General features: G+C 38.9%; 1 protein-coding gene across 5 annotated transcripts; it reads left to right on the top strand.

Moving 5' to 3' along the window:
• Positions 1-186: 186 nt before the first annotated feature.
• On the top strand, positions 187-9,872 carry LOC121872878 (THUMP domain-containing protein 3-like). 5 transcript variants are annotated; one of them, XM_042375947.1, is made up of 10 exons: positions 187-271; positions 1,127-1,258; positions 2,105-2,200; positions 3,032-3,109; positions 3,842-4,127; positions 5,321-5,405; positions 7,007-7,137; positions 7,673-7,851; positions 8,578-8,904; positions 9,632-9,872. In XM_042375947.1, the coding sequence occupies exons 2-10, from the start codon at positions 1,151-1,153 to the stop codon at positions 9,800-9,802; spliced, it is 1,461 nt and encodes a 486-aa protein (XP_042231881.1). In that variant the 5' UTR covers positions 187-271; positions 1,127-1,150; the 3' UTR covers positions 9,803-9,872. The 5 variants fall into 5 exon arrangements, with proteins under 5 accessions (XP_042231881.1, XP_042231883.1, XP_042231885.1 ...); XM_042375949.1 differs by lacking the exons at positions 187-271; positions 1,127-1,258 and adding exons at positions 2,568-2,606; positions 2,725-2,845; XM_042375951.1 differs by lacking the exons at positions 187-271; positions 1,127-1,258 and adding exons at positions 2,568-2,606; positions 2,730-2,845.
• Positions 9,873-22,412: the final 12,540 nt, after the last annotated feature.

Consider the following 22,412-nt stretch of genomic DNA (forward strand, 5'->3'; position numbering starts at 1 on the left):
AAACTTGTAAAATAAATAAAATAATAGTTTCAGTTCCATATGACTTGAGTGAAATATATCAGATGGATGACGGACATAGATATCTTAAGCTATTCTGCTATATTTATATCTAAGAAATTATAAATGCTTATTATAAAATATATTTATTAATGTAGAGAAAAGTTTATAATTTTCTAAAGATGTTACGGTACTCAAGGCCCGGTGTCAACAACCCTTGCTGGATGACTGTGACCGTCTCAGTTAATTATGGCTATAACTTTATAACTACAAGGTATGTAAAGATTAAGGCTGATATATTCTTGTTTTTACTGTGGCTGTGATGTAATAAAGTAGAGTAAGAGAGAGTTTATAGTCTCTTTGATGTATATTAATCTTAGCCAAAATGTGAGTTGTTCCGGCCAAGGAAAATGATTATTCATTATATCATTATTTATAATATATTTCACACATAAACTTGGTTAAATAAAATAATTCTAGAGATGTTATACACGTTTTAATTAGTACTGTATGAGAACACTGCTACCACCAGAAGGAATTTGATTTTGTTAATTTTTTCCACATATGTTCTTATCATTATAGTAAGTATTTTAAAAGAGGCGACATTTACGACAACTTAATAGCTCTGGTTTATGGTTCTTTTAATCTGACTGGTAATTGTTCCCTAAAGCTGATGAAATTGTCGGTATTATTTTAGTTTCGGTCATCTGGGGAATCTCTAGGGGGGGGGGTGTCTGGAGGGGAAGCCATCTGGTTAGGTTAGGTATATAGTTCCTGGGTTCTGTGGCTAGGTTGGGTTGGTTAGGTTAGGATAGGTTGGGTTGGTTAGGTTACATTAGGTTAGATCTAAATATAGATATGACAGAAACTAAAAATTTTATTGTCTGGTGTTAGCTGGAGTAAAATCTTAAGGGTGAAAAATATTAAAAATAATGCTGCTCTAAAAACAGAAATGCTGAAGAACACCGCTTCAAGTTAACCCCTTGTGTACAGTGTTGCTTCTGAACTGAATAAAATCATCTAGCGTTAGCCAAATTAAATATTAAAAGTTTTGTCCACCATAGTGAAGTAGTTTTCAGGACTGAGTGAGTTAAAACATTATCTTCATGTTTACTTTTTTTATATTTAGCCCCTCAGCCTCCCCGCGGTCATCATGGCGCCGGGGATAACATCAATAGATCCCAGTTCTCTCAAAGGACTGCTGGCAGAACATCAAGACATATGCACCTTAGAGTTAACAGCTGTCACAGGACTAGAAGAGGTATTTTACTTTATTATCATACATAAATAACTTGTATTAATAAAGATAAGGGAGGAGTTTTACTAACACACAAGAGCCATCTGTTGAAGGTTCACAGGTAATCTTGTATATGATGGATGTAAAATCACGGGATCCTTTGTTTACCGGTGGCCAGTCTAAGAACTTCTCGGAGCACCAGACACTGCTACACTATGTCTATCTTTCATAAAATGAACCAAAGTAACTTATGTAACCTAACCTACTTTAGACTTGATTTGTGCATAATTTACCTCCTGACTATATGAAGATCATATGCAACTGCTGTTCTGCAGTGATCCAACCAATATTCTGCCAACACTACAAACAGCAGGACAGTATTTGACACTTTGGGAAATTCCTGGATTCACCGCACTTGTAAGGAAGAGTGCCCGTAAATTTACTCCACTAAATTCAAGATTACTTAAATCCGTGGTAATACCTTCTGGTCCCAGATTTTTCAGTTGACAGACACTTTACTTTACTGTACCAACAAATGCAATAGTCTAACATTAATAATTAGTGAGCACTGTACAGTATGGTCCCTTACAAAATGTACACTGGATGAGTCTCATAAGGGAATTTTTGATACTATCATTTCAGGAACATCATTTACTGTCAAGGTCACAAACACACTTCCAAGTGTGTTACTGTTTCTGCCCCCATATGTTTTACTGATGTAATAAAGAACATTTCTAAAGTTTTCCTTTACTCAAGATGATAATCTTCAAATTTAATTTGTAGTTTGTACAGTATTCTAAATTGTTTCTCATCTGTAATGGTGAAATTTTCTTTTATTCATTACTTTTGTCTTGTTTTCTCATGCAACAGGTTGCAGCAGAGGAGTGTCAGGAGAAGCTGGGCGTTAACTGTGTTATAGCCAGAGGCAGAGTGTTTATTGACATACATGTTCAGCAAGTTCCAGAGGTAAGTAAAGCAACTTGGCCACTGTTTTAAATATGGTGATTTGCCTTTATAGTACAGTACAGTAATTACTCAAAATTTTAAATTATGAACCCAGATCCTTCATCAGCAAGTAAAAGAGTGCATTTGTATGAAATTTCAGCTAAATTCAGTGGTGTACCCAGAAATTTTCTGCAGGGGGACTTTGAACCAAACATACCAAGTCATTGTTGATATACGAGATAATTAATGTTTTTCTGTACGTTGATGATGAATTTACCTTTCATTAAGTGATGTAGTGTTCTGTACAGTATCTTAATTATATCTGGCACTTACATTATCATGGAATGAATACAGTACAGTAAATACAATTGTACATTATGTTCAACAGGGTGTTATCTAGAGACCTGCTGACCAATCTTTTCAACAGGTAAATCTGAGGAGCACCAGTTAAAGTTTGCGTAATGAGGTAAAAATTTTCTTAATAAACAAATGGTGACATGGATCTATTCACTAAAATACTAGAGAATAATTAGTGCTCTCTCCAGCACAGAAAGCCACCGATCCTTCTGCCTGTCTGCCTGTGTGGGAGGCTCCAGGAGGAGGGACACCTCCTCTTGTACCACCTCCAGCCCACGCTTCATGTATCCTGGTTGACGCCAGTGACAGGTTACTTTTCAGCCCTAGATAACATCCTGCTTCTCTCTATTAATGATAACAACATCTTGATTATCTTTTCATGCGCTTTTATTTTTTGATATAAATAAGTGTTGACTTACAGAATTATTTTTTCTTTCTTTTGTAAAATCGTGGATCAATTATGGATGAACATATAGAGAGCTGTTTTGATTTCAGGTCTTTAAGCTTCGATCCATTGACAATGTCAATGTTATACTACAGATGGTCACTAACTTCTCCTTCCCAGATAACAGGGTAAGTGAATCAGAGCATTTGTTTTTATCTGTGTGTGTACATGTGCATGTCCCGTATAAATACAGGACCCAGAGGAGGTCGGGAGATGGATAAGGTGTCACAACATCGTGTCCTCCTTTAAACCATGGTATAATTTTTTTCCCTCCAATTATCCACTTTATTTTTTATCTCTCATTCTTGCACTACTGGAATAATCATTTCATTTAATGGTCTGAAGTGGCAGAAATTCAAGTACTGTACTAGTACAATATAATAAAACTTTTGCCTCTGCCTCCACTTACAAATAGAATAAAGGCTTATATGATTGGGTTATCCTTGGTTGAATCAACTTAATGTTTGCCATAGTTTATTGTATATACAGCACAGCACATTTGTTGTTTCTGTACAAAATGAACCAGTATGAACTTATGTGACAAAAAATATAAAGTGAACAAGTATTGGGTTCATGATGGGTCGGTCTTGAGTCCCCTCCTGTTTATCATGGTGCTTGAGGCAATATAGTTTAAAGTTTCTGTAGCAGGTAGTTTCTTACCAGAATGAGCTGGTACCACATATTTACTGGTTCTTTTGTTTCTTATCTTTATTATCATTGACACATACTGTACTCTTGTACTGAAATTGAACAATGTTATTTGAAACTTTCAATTTCCCAAAACAAACCATGAGTCTTCATTAAATATCTTGCTGTCATTCTCTTTGATTTTGACCAAAAACTTTCTCTGAATATTTCAGGAGCAATGCTTTCAGCAGCTGTACAAATTTGCAGAAAAACCTGACTGGAGGAAGGGTATGAGTGTGTGGAAAAATGTCTTCAGTTTTCCTGAGGAACCCATTCAAGAGGTCAAGGCCCTGAATAATGATTATTGTAAACCTCGTCCTGATATTGATCTTAAGAGGATGAAATTGACATCACAAATAATTGACAATATCCCTGAAGGAATATTGCCACAACATCTGAAGAAGAAACGGCAGCCTGAAGAAGAACAAACAAATGCTGAGATTAATTCTGCGGTTACAGGTAAATTCTCTACCAGAGCATCTTAGAAAAAATTGTAGTTTGTGTAGTTATAGTACTGTAGGGAACATGTAGTATACTGTTGTTGTAGTCAATATTAGGTGTTCAGTGTACCACCAATGAACTCACATGTCCCCCCAAATCTATTTTTCTATAATACAGTGTAGAAAAATTTTCTTTCCTTCACCAATTGAATGATATTACTGTACACTTAGTTGGGTAGTTCATTAGTCATAGCCTGAGGCATATGACTGTCAATCCTGAGCTGTGGCTTCTTTCACACCCACATAAAAGAGTAGGAACACAACTTCATACAGACTTCTCACACATCCTACACTAAGTCTCTCCTCATTAATTCATACAATACTTTCAGGGCCCCATATTCTTCCTTACACTCCTCTATTGGCAAGTTCATCTCTTCTATTTAACAGATTTTTTATATAAATTTTCAAAGCTTCTCATCTTGAAGAGTTCAACAGATGTCAAATGATATGTTCAGAATCCATTTATCACAAACCCTGTGTCAGTGTGATATATAATAAAAATTTGTTTTACCTTCCTACCAACCCTAATTTGTGTAGGTAATGTAAAGAACCTCGGGTATATTTTATTTTGACCCGATTACTGTTATGGGTGTCAGACCAAGGGCTTTATTATTATCAATAGGCTCTTGTCCACTACCATACCACTTCAACACATCCAGTTTTATTTGAAGACTTAGTAGTTTTTCATGTTACTGTAACAACTGCTAAATGCTGGGCACTTCCTACATACCGGTACTGTACTATGGTGTATATGTTTCATGAGGGTTGTGATAAAGTTTTTAAAGTATATAACCTTGTTACTTAATAATCATAACAGTAGGTGGAAGGTCTTGGTGTGTAGCTTTATATTTTGGCTGATTTTGTATCATTTGGCTACATAACATATGGGATCCCAACAGCCTCAGTGATTGAGGGACGGGTTTTTCGACGTCCAATGCAGAAATATTTCGGCTTTTAATTTTAGTAATGCAATATTAAAGAACTTCTTTACTTGAACCCAATACAGTCCCCCATCATCCAATGCCACAAAGATGTTTTACTGTTAACATTATATACAATAAATTATAAAGTAAGCTAAGTGATTAAATAATAATTGTTGTAAGAGCTTATTTATTGATCTTGAAAGAAATTTAATAATGTTTTGAACTGTAGACACGACCGTGGAGAGTGAAGAAGATTCCTCAGAGAAGCAAAGGGTTCAAGCGTCAGGCCCCAAGTTTAGAATATCCTGTAACAGGTAACTCCATCTTGATATTGTTCTTACTTTAGCAGGGAACAGTTTGCAGGTATACGAGGAGGGGATGATTAGGAAGGTTGGGGTAATTGTAGCTTATTCTTGATTTTACTAATAAATTTTGTGTAATTATTCAAGTATCAATTAATAACTGCCAAAAGTTGCCTTGAAGTAGCAAGATGATAAAATTTGGAGAAGATTTAGTAAACCCAGTACAGTATATAATAATGGAGAAGAGAGGATTAGGACTAATAATATGAGTTGATAAACACTATGGGAAGCGTGGTTGTAGCAAGTGGGAGAAATGATTGAGCAAAAGGATAGATTAAGGCAGCTTGCTTTCAGAAGTAATATGAGTCTAAAAGAATGCAGTGTGTACCTATAGTGTGGTGAATAAGAGCTTCTACTTCTTCCACTGTTATTTCATTATCATCATCAATGTTTGACGGCCATTTTCCACATTAGCGCTGGTTAGCTGTAGATACCTGGTGACAGCTTCTCATGATGCACGGTCTCTTATCACATCAGGTTCCTAACTCTAGTGTCATTTCTTACAGCCTCCCCCCCCCCCATGTCATTCTTGGCTCACCCCTGGCTCTCTTTCCATCTCTATTTAGTCTTGTGGAGCTCTTGTTCCTAATTGATCTTCTCCATTCTCTCCATCTTAGCCTACCTTTGCATAAAAATTCACCAAGAGTCTCAATACACAGCCACTCATAGCTTTGAATAGGGTTTCCCATATTTCATTGCTGCATTACACATCCACCTCACCAATCTCATTTCATCTCACTCAAAATGTCTTGTGAAATGAGGCAGATGTTAGTTGATAAATACAGCATGTATTTATCACACAGATACAAGAGATGCTTACTGAGCAGAGAGGAAGAGTCAACAAGTATGCAGGGTTGTGTGAAGTATTTTATTAGCTGTACTTCCTGGCATGAGAAGAAAATTTACGAAGTCGTTGTCAATTATTGATTAAAGATTACAGTACCTGGAACTTTGAGAATGTGGACATCAATGGTTTACTGTATAGGGGTCCCTGGGTTACAAACAGGGTCCGTTCCTGAGGATGTTCTTAAGTCGGAACACATGCTATGTTTATATCGTACTTACAGAACAATGCTTAAAATCCCACTATACCATAGCCTAAGTCCTTATATACATTTAAAATTACTTATACCCCTGTAGTAATTTAAGACAAAAGAAGAAATAGGATGACAAAATCGAGTAAATGAAAGTAAAAATAAGTTATCTGGTAAATAAAATACTGTAAATTTCAAGTTTAACCCCATTTGTATTGGTGCACGTTCATGAAAATTAGTTGTTGGTAATCATGATGCTGTACCAGTACTGTATTATTTTTATATAAACTATGGCTGAATACTTTTGTCCATGTTTCCAGTGATGCCATTTATCAGTGTCAACTTGTACTTATAGTAATGCTTTTTAGTAAAATCATAATAGTTTTTTTTTACAAACTCCTCCATTTAAGGTCTTCTACACAGGATGGTAGTTTTTAATGATAACTGAAAGACTAAATAAAATTTGTTGTGGACATTTACATCTTGAAAATATTATTAGATAGATACTATCACCTCTAGGACTGGGACCAATCACAATTTTGGGAGCTCAGAAGCTGCTCGGCAGTTTGGTGGTGCTGTAAATGAGATGTTTGGTTGGCCTGTAGACCTCTCCTGTTTCGAGCTAGAGATTCTGCTCTATATTGACACAGGTAAGATGACACAAGTGTTTTATGTTGATACATCTGCTTAAACGTCAGTACACTAGCAGGCATCACCACACATTTTTACCTAAATCATATCAATAACACAAACACCCAAATATTCAAAATACAGTACATACCTACACACTGTACATAACACAAGTGTTAATTATGGACCACAACCCCATACAGACATCCATGTCACACACCCATATATACAAACACACTCAACACAGCTATACTGTTTGCATTTGTTCTCAGTTGTAGGAAATATCAGAGTCAAGAGGAGGATCTATCATCATATGAATGGAACTCTTACCCTCAGTAGTGCCTTCAAAGAGGATGAAAAGCCAATTGATAGTAGAGTTATACTGAATTGAAAATCACACCTTAATTATATATTTTTTTCTTGTATAGAGTTTTGCTTCTGATTTCCATAGTGGTCTTGGCCTTCCAGATTCAGATAGATATGGTAACACATTATCTGTCAACACTAACTTCATTTACATTCATCAACCATGTGAAGGCTTTTACCTTTCCCCAGAATTTGTGTATGTTGGAGTGTGCCTTACCAGAGAGCCACTGTTTAAACGCAACCTCACCAATTTTGGGCGTACAAACTTGCGCTCAACCATCTGTTACAACATGGTTCGCTTGGCAGCACCACAGCCCGGGGAGGTGATAGTAGACCCGCTGTGTGGTGGAGCAACTATACCCATGGAGGTAAGCAAATACCTGTATATCAGATATACTTAGAAATTAACAAAAATGACCAAGTGAAGATACTGATGAACAAACTTAGCCCAAACAGCTCTAGATACCTGTATAAGGTTCCATACAGGAGTACCAAATTTTATATCAATCAGTAAGGGCTCTTTAAATTACTTGGTAGACACAAAATACCATACGGATGAAATTAATATAATTAACCGCCTTGTATGCCCTCAAATTTTATGGTGGGAACATATCAGACAATTTCTTTATTTGTTTTTATGGTACTGTACTGTACTAGCTTTTACAGTTGCAGGGTATTAAACATATTTTTCTGTCATTAATTTAGAACTGCCCATTACTGAGAAATTAAATTTTCTTTGTTATTTAGTGAGAACGCTCTTGGGAACTTTGTGTTTCCTATGTGGTTATCAGCATATACATGGATCACGTGCACCTACAGTGATTTATTTGCTTAGTGAGAATCTTCATCAACTCGAGCAGCTGGGACAGCTTAGTTTAGTTACTTTTAGTTTCAATGAGTTCACTTTAGTCTTAAGAAGGTCATAGTAAGTGGATTTGGTAGATCATAGGAGTTTATCAGTAAAAAAAATCCGTTTGCCTCCATCAGTGAGCAAATGGCACACAGATGCTGATGCCGGTAAAAATATGCAAATGATAATAATAAATATGTCCTATTTCAAGATACACGTAATACCAATATTTGTTTCTCAACAGGGTAGTCTCACGTACTCTAAAGTGTTACACCTTGGTGGAGACAACTTCGGACAAGCCGTGAAACGCAGCCGAGATAATATTGATTATCTAGTGAAGAAAGGGAAATCTATGCCCATTGATGTTGCACAGTGGGATGCAGCCAGACTGCCTCTCAGGAACCAGTGTGTTGATATCATCGTGTCAGATTTACCTTTTGGAAAACGCATCGGTAGCAAAGGAGATAATCGTGTCCTTTATTACAATTCACTTCTGGAGATGGCAAGGATAACCAGAACAGGAACTGGTCGGGCAGTACTGCTCACACATGACCGCAACAGCATGATGAGGGTAAGTTACAGTCTTACTCAGTTTTAGGAACCAGTTGTTGCCCCCTGAATGGGAAATGTTCATTATATGTACAACTTCCAAGGAAATGTTACATTAATATATACTACAGCCATTAGGCTCAAGATGCTTTAGGTCAAGGCTTTTCTATGTTCCTCAATCATTATGGTGTCGTAGAATAATTTTAGACGTAAAGTGCCTAAACATGAGGACCCAATACTGGTCACCCTTGTTTATGCTGAGCTAAGATTCACATACAGTACCCTATGTATGGACATCTTACCTGTGTGTAATATTTCAAGGGAAATGTCTCTTGCACCTGGAGCAGACCCAGACTTCCTCTTTGTACAGTACTGTTTCGTTTGGCATCTTCACAAAACTCAGTGTTGTTAATAGTAAACAAATACTTCTCTTTCTCCTGTTATTTGTCTATTTATATTTTATTTAAAAAAAAGGCTCCTTATATTATATTTCACTTGAGATACTCTACTACTTAAAATTTATATTGTACACAAATGTGCAGGTACAGTAAACAGAATTACAGTACAGTACAAGGTGCAGCTCATGTTCGAACATTCTCTATGAAAAATTTTTGCATCTTTATTAAAAAAATTTAGTTCCTTGTTTTTGTAAATAAATCTACTCTTTTTTACCTTTCTTACTTAATTTCTATATATTTAGTTTTGTCGAACTGTGTTTTTAATTCTGAATTTTATGTATTTTCTTCCAGAATATTAAGAGAGTTCATACCCTCTGGAAAAGTGCTACTTCACGGACCATTAATATTGGCGGACTTTCTGCTGTAATTTATATATTACATCGAACCGCTTTACTTTTTGACCCAAACTTGAAAATTGCATCAAAGACTCATAAGAAACCCTCTGAGCCAGGTGAGTTTTGATGTGTAATGAAACATTTTATCTTTACCAATGTAATAGAAAGCAATTTTTAATAAATATAGTTATGCAGTACTGTGTGCTTTGATTATTCTTCTTGTGGACATTTATTATAACATGACAATGGTAATATTTATTAATATTCTGCATTATTAAAAAAATTGTGAGGGAGGGATGATTTAAGCTCAAGAATAGAGCTTCTTTGTTCAATATATATTTTACTTTATAGACAAATGAAAAGGGCTAGAGAGGGGTCAAGGCCACTATATTATCCCAACTTAACAAATATATAACCAACTTGACTAAAGGTACTGAAAACCTTATATCTAGACACTCAGGCAGTCCCTGTACAAGTGTTTACAAAGTATGGAATGAGTTTTTTAATCCTGAGCCAGATCTTATTATCTGGACTTTCCATTAAATGTTTGCGTGACATCTGGACTGTGTAGTTTTCTGGCTGAGATTTACATTTCAAATAACTGCAGGTGTAGTATTTCAATATTTGGCCGTGATCACAAACTTAACCCTTTGAGGACGAGAGGTTTAAATCATCATCTTTAAAAGGGTAAAACATTGACCTAAAATTTCTAAAACTAAATACAGTACTTGTGAAACAATATAAAAATCTGGTCAAGTTCCAGTACAGCCTGCCCTCGGTTCATAACATGTAAATGGAGATTTAAAAGAAAATACTAAGGGCCTATGGGAGTGTCCTGAAGATGTTTTGCACGAGTGGGCCACAATAAAGTGTTTAGTGTTGTTGTTATTGCTGCACTTCAACAACTAAGGTCTCTAAGTACATTACGAGGACAGTTATTAGATTTTACATCAACAAATAAAATTTTTGAAAGATAAAACTGGTCAAGTGTGTGAGGGGGGAATAAACATAACAAATAAATAAAATAATACATAGGACTGCAAATCAGTACAGTAGACCTCTTATGAAACCACTAATTTTACAATAAAACATACATAAATGAGGTTTAAAATTAAAAAAAAATAATACCAGCTGATGAAAATAGAGGCATAACACCACTACTTTTTCACTTACATTCTACGAGGATGGAAATAATAAGGGTTACTATTATAAAAGAATATACGATCACTTGAATATATCCAAATAATCAACATTAACATAACACACTTCAAATTAAAAAAAAAAAAAAATCTTTACACGAAGTTACTGGATGTGCTATTATAGAAATCATATATAAAACAATTATTAATACAGTACTGTGTTTGTTGACACTGAAAACAAATATATGATCACATGTGAAAATACTAATACAGTGACCCCTCCGTTAACGAACTCAATCCGTTCCAGAAGGTCGTTCGTTAACCGAAAAGTTCATTAACCGAAACCATTGTTTCAATGGGTTTTTGGGTAATTGGTTCCAGCTCACCGAAAATTTCCTAAATTCAACAAAAATGGTAGAAAAGTTCACTTACTTTGAGGTGTGTATGTAGAAGGCTCCTGGATGATGATGATGATGATGGGATTTAGAATGGGGGTTAGGGTGACAATAGTGCATAGGGGTGAATTTCTAAAATTGATTAAATGGAATGGCCATTGGTCCAATACTGCGTACCCATGAAAAAAGAACACAGGCGAAATCCTGGGTCATTTGGACAATATTTAGAGGTAGCTCAAGTCAATTGAAGTTTTATCCTTTTGGCAAAAAATACGAATATTCATAATATGCCGGTTTATTTTAAAATTTACATATTGAGCAAGTTTATGTGTACACTGTACATATAAATGATTAATTCCTTTTTAAAATGAAACTGCAGTGAACACGCTTACATCAATGGGTGGGAGAGGTGTGGACAACCCATTCATTGTTTTCGCTTTTTGCTTGTAAGGTCCTGTTTTGATGTCCCTGGTTGTGACCGCCTCTGCTCTTCAACAACCTGCAGCAGATGTTGACGCTGGTCTTCACTCTTCGTGATCTTGCTGTTGAATGCCTGTATCAAGGCAATCCCTCTCTCTGCAGTGTCGTTGATGACTCTGAGACCACCCACAACTGCGACGCCAGTTTTGAAGTCTTCATCATCAGACCATGTGTCAGGTTCCTTGGACAAAAAAGAAGTCTTCATTTTGAGACTTTCAAATAGAAAGTTTGATCCTCTAGAAGCAAAGTCTGAGAGCTGCTTTGTGGGAAGGGAAGATGTGGCAGGAAGAGCAGCACGTTTTGGTGAATCCTCGGTCGCCTTCCTCTCAACGATTGCCCGAACTATGTTTGTCTTCATTGTTGCATTAACTTGTGGATCGAAGAGTGCAAGACCCACCAAGCCTTCACTGAGGTACCACAGGTGACGACCGAAGACTGTGAGACATGTTCTTGATATTTTGACGTCGTGGTACTCTGACAGGTCTTGGAGGAGCCGCAAATCATTAGCAGGAGCGGAGGATGGAACGGAGGCCGTGAACCATGCACTGACATACACCTCTAGCACAAAGAATGTGAATCGTTTCAAGCCTAATGTCTCACGAGCAGTTAGTTTAAACTGATTAGCAAAAATCAGGATCTTCATGACATAAATGAGCTTAGCCATCCACCGTGCTCGGTGAAGTGCTCCGGGCCGTCGGAGATTAAACTTGGGTAGAGCTCCATCGAGACACCTGATTGCTAGCTCCAGTACCTCACGGTAATCATCACGTGGCTGCTGCTTCTTGCCCAGATGATGTTTCCAGCAACAGATGAGGTCATCTCGTTTCTCGTACAAACTTGGAGGGAGGTCTGAGAGAGGGCTGTAGTCATCTTGACTGATGTCCTTCCACTTATGCTTGAAGCGAGAGAAGAGAGTATTATCTGGTCCAGAGGAAGGCCCCATGCATTCCACATATGCTTTCTCGGCAACAAGCTCAAGGATGTGGTGACGACACGCGAGATGCAGAAGACGGCGGCCGAGTTTCTGCTCCAGAATGACACATGCCCCCGACAAGTGCCCAGTGTTTGAAGCTGTTGTGTCAAAACTGAGTGCTGAAACATTCTCTGATATTTTCCACTCTTCCAGCGCTGCACTGACTGCTGTAGCAATGGCCTGTCCAGTCCCTGACAATAGTTTCGGGACACCAAGCAGCTTTTCAGTATTGATTCCGGAGACAAGAATGGCGATTCGGTCAACACTCGCTCCTTGTTCATCAGGAATAATTTTTCCATCCCAGTGCACAGTGAGCACTTCACTAGGTTGAAATTTTTCTTTAATTTCGTTGGCAATCCCAGAACGGTGGGTCGCTCGCGAAGTACGCACTGTCTCATAGTTTAAAACTAGTTCCATTGGGTCATGACCTAGACTAGCAGCCGTGGCACTGACGATCCGGAGAGCAGAGCGGTGACTGATCCCAGTGCGGTCCAATGTACTTGACAATTCAGGGGTGATAACTTTGAGAGTAGCACGTTTACGATTGGAAGAAGATACCACTGGTGATATCGCTAGGGAACTTGTAGATGATGACGAGCTTGATTGTGATTCTGTTTCAGACGAAGAACCCAACTCATCATATTCAAGAGCAGAACTGGCTTGATTCTGTTGTAGAGATTGCTTACTCTTGCTTTCTTCCCGACGCTTGATGGAACAAGCAATCTTTTTGTCTACTCCTGCCATTACACCTCTTCTCCCTTTTTCTCGTTGCGCTGCCAGGAATGCTCGGTCTTCTTTGATGGTCAAGAGCTGCATTGCCTTGGGGTGGGCAACATCGAAGAGGTCCTCTAACTCATCACAAAAAGTTTCCTCTTTCTTACGTTGTGTGTCTGTAGTGCGAGTGCAGTTTTTCTTAAGTCCCTTCCACATTAAAAAAAGATCCACTACCTTTCGTCCAATACTCTTCTCAGTTATGGTAGGAATCCGTGCTTTATTCCAGAAACTAATAACCGATGCTGCAACTTCACTCGCAGAATCATTCACTGTTTTCTTATGTTCATTGTGACCGTGGAAAAACAGACGTAGAACATCTCCTCTTGAAGGAAGTTGTGCACCCGTGATTTCGGTTATGTGTTGACCAATGAGCCAAACTTCAGTTTTTGAACGTGTACTCTCCATTGAACCTGAAACAAACAAAAACATTTATGTAACTTATGTTGTTACTGTTATGCAAACAACAGCACCCATAAAGCATACGGCATGCAAGATCACTTGTATAAAGTTTTTAAAGTGTTATATACCTAAATTGATGCATTGATTTTAGACAAAGACAATGGTACTAACCGTAATACTGCAACAAGAGCGACGCACACACACCCACCGTCACGTCTCACACACAACTGTTGCTACTGTACCAGTCAGACACTGGCACACAACCTCTTCCCCCTACCCCGACTGACACCCGCCTCTCCCTCCCCTCTGCATTGCCAATAGCTGCACCAGCCAAAATACTCATTACTCATTTTTAGAAAAAATGTTAGGAACAACTTTAGTTTGAATTTGCATTCTACATATACCTGCAAAGTTTCATAGTAATCAGTTCATAAATAAAGAAATTAGAAAAAATCAATAATAATTTCAGTAGTGTTAACTTCAAATGGCTTGAGCCACCTCTAAATATTGTCCAAATGACCCAGGATTTCGCCTGTGTTCTTTTTTCATGGGTATGCAGTATTGGACAAATGGCCATCTAAAAATAAAAACTTTCACTTTTTATTGTCACCCTACTACCCCCTTTAGTGAATATGTAATGTTTGCTGATGATATTACTCAAATAGTATCATACCCAGGAAAATCAACTCAATTTATGGCACTCTACACGGTAAGAGCGATAAAAAACATAAATGATTTTGAGAAAAAATGGAAAATCAGGACAAATAAGAACAAATTCAAGATAATACCAATAGCCAAGATTAAAACAAGTCCAGTAATAGTCGACCAGGAACTATACCCATACGACACTGAAGGCAGGATGCTTGGATTAAAACTAACAAAAAGAGGATATATAACATACTTAAAAGATAAAGAACGACAGGCATGAATAAGATTATCAAAAATAAAACGCTTTAAGAACCTTAGCATTAATAACAAAAGAAACATTTATATTGCCCTTGTCAAATCAATTATGGACTACCCACCCATCCCATTGAACACCCTTAGTAAATCGTGCTTTAAAAGGTTACAAACAGTACAAAATATAGCCCTCAGATTTATATATAATATAAAATATACAGACCACATCAATAATGAACAGCTACACAAGAGAGCAAACCTCTTAGCAATCAATGTAAATATACACAACAAAGCTGTAAATATTTGGAAAAAAGTGACTGAACTTAACACAGAAACATATCAAAACTGGATAAATAATATAGACAACGAAGAATTCCAAGAACACATTTGGTTTAAATCAGCCAGGAAGAAAGTAATTGAACCATCTCCTGCCCCAATATACATATAAAACATTAATAGAGAGAATAAAAGATGAGAGTGACCTACCAGCTCCACAAGAACCTGGCAGGCCTCTCCATACAGTGTACCTTTAGACTAACATAACTAATATTTAACATTTAACATTGAACTAACATCTTAGAAAAAAATGTGACTACCCTCCCAGCTACACAAGGACCTGGGCGGGCTCACTAAAAAAAAAAAAAAAAATATATATATATATATATATATATATATATATATATATATATATATATATATATATATATATATATATATATATATATATATTAATAATACTAATAATAATAATGTGATTACCCTCCCAGTTATATCAGCCAGGAAGAAGTAATTGAACCACCTCCTGCCTCAATATACACATTTCTACATAAAACATTACTAGAGGAATAAAGATGAGAGTGACCAACCAGCTCCACTAAGAACCTGGCAGGCCTCTCCATACAGTGTACCTTTAGACTAACACAACTAACACTTAACTAACACCAAAAAAAAATGTGACTACCCTCCCAGTTACACAAGGACCTGGGCGGGCTCACTAACTCCAACAATAACAAAAATAATAATAATAAGCAGCATTATATAAATAAACCAATATTAATACAAAGGTCTGACGACCCAAGGGAGCAGAACAAAGACAAAACACCAATAAGAAAGATGAAGCGATCTGGTTGAGCCCAGATTCTTTCTACTCCTACTGTATTTCAGTTTCACCACTTTTTCTTCAATTCCTAATAATCTTCTTTCACCTCTTAACTAATGACTTCGTATCGTATCGATCTCTCTTTCTACCTACAGCCGCAGCCAGCAACACCTCCTCCTCCGCCGCTGCCTGGCGGCCTTCGCTCATCCTCCGCCTGCCTGGCGGTCCTCTCTTCTGCTGGCGAGCATGGCGACCCACAAGCTGTCCTTCTCTGAGCGTCCTCACCAACCAGCTCTCTCTACATCACGCTTGTAACCATGCTGCCTTCCCAGCACCAAGCTGCATTGTACATCCAATACAACATGTATATAGAGAGCACATTGTGAGTTTCCTTTCTCCAACCCATCCTGAGTGTGAACCAAATATCCTGAACCCCACAGTAGCGTCACACTAGCGCCCTTTTCGTAATTTTCTTGCAAAAATTTTCATGAGTACTGTCAACTGTAACCCCAGCCAGACAATCATATGTAAACAAACATTATGAGATGTATTTATACCAATAAAGAAAATGCACACGAAAATTTTATTAGAAATCTGATATTACAAACTCTTAAAATTGAATTTAGTTATTTTACGTGGCTCGATATATTATTTTTTATATCTATCCTCATTATCAAGTGTGGATCTTCATTTGTGCACGAAAATTGGAGCAAGCCAGTCAAGCTAGGTAGTCGGTAGCAAGGTAGGTATCTACCTACCTTGGGTATACTGTACAAGTGTACATGCTACTGGAACGGGAAACTCCACGCTCGTAAAGTCATTTCATTGTAAAATAAACTAAGGTTATGTAAACTAAAAGTAAAGTAAACCACAGTAAACTTAAGAAATCCAAAGCAAAGTAAAATAAAGTAACGTACCTTATTTAAACATTTATATTTGTCCTGGTCAAAATAACTAAAGAACTGTTTGATGTCCTGAAGAGATTCAATGCGACAAGACTGAATGGCCGCCCTCGCCTCACCCGCCCTGTCTGTGGTGAACATCAACAGTACAGTATAGTATAGTGTTTAGCCTAGTAGTCCTGACCTATCCACCAATCTATCAAGAGTGGCTTTGTATACGTACTTCTCTATAATATTTTTATTCTATTTGAGTTTCAATTTCATCAATACACATTGTACACATTATTCGACCGTAAGCTCGTCTAATTATTGGTGGTTGGTACGAAAGCAAAAACCGCCAACACTAATACGGTCTCGCTTACCGTTGCTGCTGGTGGTGACGACGTTAGGAGTGTTGGAGTTGGAGGAGAGGTATGATCTTACCCGACCATACTGATGTTCCAACACCATTCTGTCAAAAGTAATTAATGTAGTTCATTTGTCCACCTGTCTGTTGCGGAAATACTTAGCAAAATAGGATCATCTGAAGAATCTCCACCCCAGCTTATTTCACCTGAAGTGTTAGGGTGGTTTATCTTCAAGTGAAATAAGCTGGGGTGGTGGTAATTCTTCAGTTGATTCTCAAAATAAATTCAAAGAACGTGGTCCGCTATATAACATTTTAAGGATTACGTGATCTTGTTTAACATTTTAGGGATTATGTTGGTCCTATTTAACATTTTAGGGAGACGTATGTTAATTGCCATTTCCTTTTTGCTCACATTAAAAATATATAGATATATATATAGGCTATAAGACCCAAGGGAGGATATGGTCCAACACCCAGGGCCGTTACTCTATCAATGACACAGCAGGTTGAGCGTGGCGTGGCGTGATGTACAGTTAGTTTACCGTATACTCACATGCCTAGGATGACTAGGAGGAACACGGCGATGGATCCTTCCTTCAGTAACACTCGAGCAGCTATCTCTCTCCCTCCCACTTCCTCAATCCTTCTCGCTCCCACTCCTTCCTTTCTCGTTCCCACTCCCTCACTCTCTCGCTTACACTCACTCTTTCCCACTTCACTTAATTAAACCTGAAATAAAAGGAAAATTTATATCATTACTATTACTACAAACCGCAAAAAAAGGTACATATTCTTTTGGTAAATATTTTGAATGTGATTTTATTCTTGTTTACTGTTGGTGTTAGTTTGTGTTATTATTGTGTTTTAATGTAAATATACCAATAAAATGTATTTGTACAAGTTATGGAATTTGTTCAGCATCTGGTTTAAATGTATATAATTATAAAACTTCATATTTCCTACACACAGGTATTTAAGTAACTTCACACAGTTATATAAGTAACACAGGTATATAAGTAACAACACAGTGTGATAACGCTCATAGGAGAGTTATTGGTTTGTTGCTGGAGAAATAAACCCTCAACGCTGACGCGTACCATATAATTCGGTCAAAACCTGTCAATGAACAATTCACAAATAACAAATGCTGTTATCTCAGGACACGTGGTGTGAATAGTACAATCAAATTACAGAACATAAATATAATTATTAAAGTTATTTAGAGTTTCTTATAAGATCCTAATACTTCACGATCACTCCGTTTTTTGGGTCTAGTGGTCTGAACCAAAGTGTTGTCTGTCCTGTAGAAATCGGTATACTGCCGTCGGGGGCAATCCCAGCCTGGAGGCGAGGGCCATATGTTTTGTATTGAAACACGTCAACAACACATAACACGTCAGCACTCTCTCTCTCTCTCTCTCTCTCTCTCTCTCTCTCAGTTTATCTTACTGTGGTGGTAACACAGAGGTATACATAAGTAACAAACCTTAATATAGTGAAATAACACACCAGCCAAGGCACCACGTTCCGTAGTATTAATACCATGTAAACTTATGCAAAATCACAACACATGAAAAATAAACACTTCACATTATTTAGACTCTATCTTATGCGTTTTGTTCGTTGACGTATATAGTATCGTAGGCCTGCACTTCGGCACCTCAGCTACCCTGAGAGATTGGAGCGCCTGAACTTGCCTAGCTTATACTACAGACGGGAAAGGGGGGACCTAGTTGAGGTGTATAAGCATCTCAGGGGGCACTACTCAGTTGAGTGTCCTTACTTGGAGCTGGCGGACGCTCGCCCCACAAGGGGTCACAGCTCAAGATTGAAGAAGCCGCAAGCCCAGAAAACCGTGAGGGCAAACTTTTTCGGAGTGAGGGTTGTAAACTCTTGGAACAATCTACCAGAGAGTGTTGTGACGGCACCGAGTGTGAGCTCTTTCAAGAGAAGACTTGACCAACACTGGAGCGGGTTCAGGTACATTCAGGAGCCGGTGCATGCCCAGTATTTGCCAACAGTGCGTGACAGAGACGTGACCGATCGCCCGGGCGGCTAGCGAGCCGATCTTTTGGTGAAGAATATAAATGAAAAGAGACGTGACCGATCGCCCAAGCGGCTAACAAGCCGATCAGTGGCGAAGAGGATAAAAGTAAAAAGTAACTCGCTCAAATTCCTCCCACCTCCAAGATAATCGATAACCAGCTCGTACTGACTGACTCATGACCACGGAATCCGCACGACGCGTGCTGTTACTTTAATTTAGTGTTCCAATAATCAGACGACGGTGCTTGACTGCTAGCAACACACACTGGTACAGTATTACTAACAACACACACTGGTACATTATTATATGTAACACTGGCACATTATTACATGTAACACTGGTAAATTACTACTCGCAACACATTCTGGTACATTATTATTAGCAACACCCTGATACATTGCTACTGGCAACACGGGTAAATTATTACCTGCAACATCCTGGTACATTATTACTAGCAACACACAGCTACATTAATAATAATAATGGTTGCCCCTCGTGCAACGAAGATGGCCGGCCCAAGGGGAACCTAGGCGTGAATTTGTTTAAGGTGTAGAGGATTATAGATTATGGATAACCCCCGAGGGGGCTAGTTTATTGGGCACCCCCTTACACCCAGTGCAAGGTGAAACGCAGAAGCGTTTACAGCGCCCATCTGGGAAACAAGCGTAGTTCATGCTTGCCTGTCGCCAATACAGCAACCACACCCCGAGTTAACGAGTTGCATAACCCAGTGTCAAAGGTCAAGGAATAGTCCGAGAAGACCGGACAACTCGCCAACTGCACTGGCCAACCAATACCCTGGAACGCGGTCCGCAAATCGATTAACATCCAGGTTCCCAATTACTGCTGGGAAGACAAGGGCAAATGACACAAAGAAACTTACCCATAGGTACATTACTACTATCAACACACTAGCACATTATTATTAGCAACTCACTCTGGTACATTACTAATTTACTACTAGAAGTCCTCCCTCCCTCCCACACCCAGTATACTGCCAAAAGTCTTCATATTGCGCTACAAATTTGCATTTTTTTCGAAATACCATATGTTATGCTAAATAACTGGAAATCCCCCCAAATAGTGCTAAATTTGGCATGATATTATCTGATACAATCTGCCAGGGTGTTGTGATGGCACCGAGTGTGAGCTCTTTCATGGCCAGACTTGACCAACACTGGAGCAGGTTCCAATATCATCAGGAGCCAGTTCACGTGATCGACCGCCCAAGGAGCCGATCAGAAGTGAAGAGGATAAAAGTAAAAACGGTAACACTTATCTGTGCAGGAGCTTCGTTAGAGATGTTGCGTGTTGCTGTCCACCAGGTTGAATGAGAGCGGGACAGCGAGGAGCTTGCCTGGAGGAGGTGTTGTGTGCTCAGGAATGTAGGGGAGAATGAATCTCAATGGAGAGACTGCGAGCTTATATACACAGCAGCCGAAAGTAAGCCCGTGGGAACTCACCGGTTTCTTGACTCCGTTGTTAGGGTAGACGTAGCAGCTGGTGACCCCCTGTGAGCAGCTGGCTGGTTGCTAGGATACTGTTGCATTGGAATTCCGATACGCAGTTGTAGGGAGAGATCCACTACAACCCCACCCCGCATATCTGCACCCTCCCAATTCCTGCCCTCCGGGCCTCACCTCGCCTCACCTCAGTGATCTCACCTCACCTCACCCATGCCTGCATCTGGCGTGCGGCGCGCCCATTGCCTGAGTCACTTGACTCACTTCCTGGTTTTGGGAATGTTTTTGGAATTACAATTTTGAGAATAAAAAGTGGGGGGGGCGGAGCCCAAAATCTGGGGGGGGCCATGGCCCCCCCGTAGGGGCGAATGTAAGGGGGTGCCCAATAAACTAGCCCCCTCGTGGGCAATCTGTAAAAAAAATCTGTAACCATCACCCGTGTGCCGTATCACACGTATAAGAAACGGGTCACCCTGAGCTTGCGTGTAACATTTTCACGTTGCCATATATAATTGATCATTTAGAATTTACTGTATGATATTGTATGCGTATGTGTGTGTCCATGTGTACACATTAAGAACGTCAAGGCAAAGACGTCAAGGTAATAATATTACCTTGACGTCTTTGCATTGACGTTCTTAGTGTGTACACACACACACACACACATACTGACACACACACATACAATAGCACACAGTAAATTCTATATGATCAATGTCTCGGGAGGGGGTGGCAACCCTGGCTCGGTCTCTAGAGGGGGCAGTTCAAAAGATATCGAAGTCTTTAAACTGCTAGGGGAGCATAAGAGCACGGGGGTGAAGGAGACTGCAGTGGTAGCGGGTAAACCAAGTGAAAGATTACAGGGAAATAGTGTTAGGAATGATGACAAAACTAAATTAGACAGGGAATTTAAACCTAAAATAAATAAATATTGAATTGATAACCGTGGTAACATTATGAGATGTTCTTATTACTACCATGCTATTGTACTATTCCAGATGGTACTAAATGTTACATAATACTTCCTTGAGATAAATGTACAGTATATATCAGGTGCCTCAAAGAGAGCTCAGGTTCTCAACTGGCTCAGCAGTGTTAATATAGTTATTATTATCCACTCTGTATCTGTATTTTTTGGCTAAATAAACTGTTACAATTCAATATTCTCCCTGATGCTGGACCTACACCCAACCTCTTCCGTCTATTGCTTACCATTGTTTATATATGTAGGATTGCCATTTAATTAATTAATTAATTGTCGAATTATGTCTAATTTATCTTTAATATCTCTTAATGTAGACAAATTTACTCATTCGACATGCGCACCGTGAAACGTCAACAAAGGCTGTGAGTGAGCTTGTGGGGTATGGGATGTTTGGTTCACACTCAGGATGGAACGGAGAAAGGACACTCACAATGTGCTCTCTGTATACATGTTGTATTGGATGTACAATGCAGCTTGGTGCTGGGAAGGCAGCATGGTTACAAGCGTGATGTAGACAGAGCTGGTTGGTGAGGGTGCTCAGAGGAGGACAGCTTGTGGGTCGACATGCTCGCCGGCGGGAGCGAGGACCGCCAGGCAGGCGGAGGAGGAGGAGGTGTTGCTGGCTGGTTGGTGTAGGTAGAAAGAGAGCGATCACCACAAGGTCAGGTCTTAAATAGCGGGGGTTGGCGTGGCTTAGTAGTTGACCCTCGCTCCGTGGGTGGCGCTGGTTGACCTAGACCACCAGGCATACACTGGGGAATTCGTGGGGTCGGCTACGCAGCGACAAACAGCGTTTGTAGGGGAGAAATCCACTACAATACTCCCTCCTTCC

The sequence above is a fragment of the Homarus americanus genome, unplaced genomic scaffold (assembly GCF_018991925.1).
Source record: "Homarus americanus isolate GMGI-L3 unplaced genomic scaffold, GMGI_Hamer_2.0 scaffold11022, whole genome shotgun sequence".
In the NCBI taxonomy this organism is placed as follows: domain Eukaryota; kingdom Metazoa; phylum Arthropoda; class Malacostraca; order Decapoda; family Nephropidae; genus Homarus; species Homarus americanus.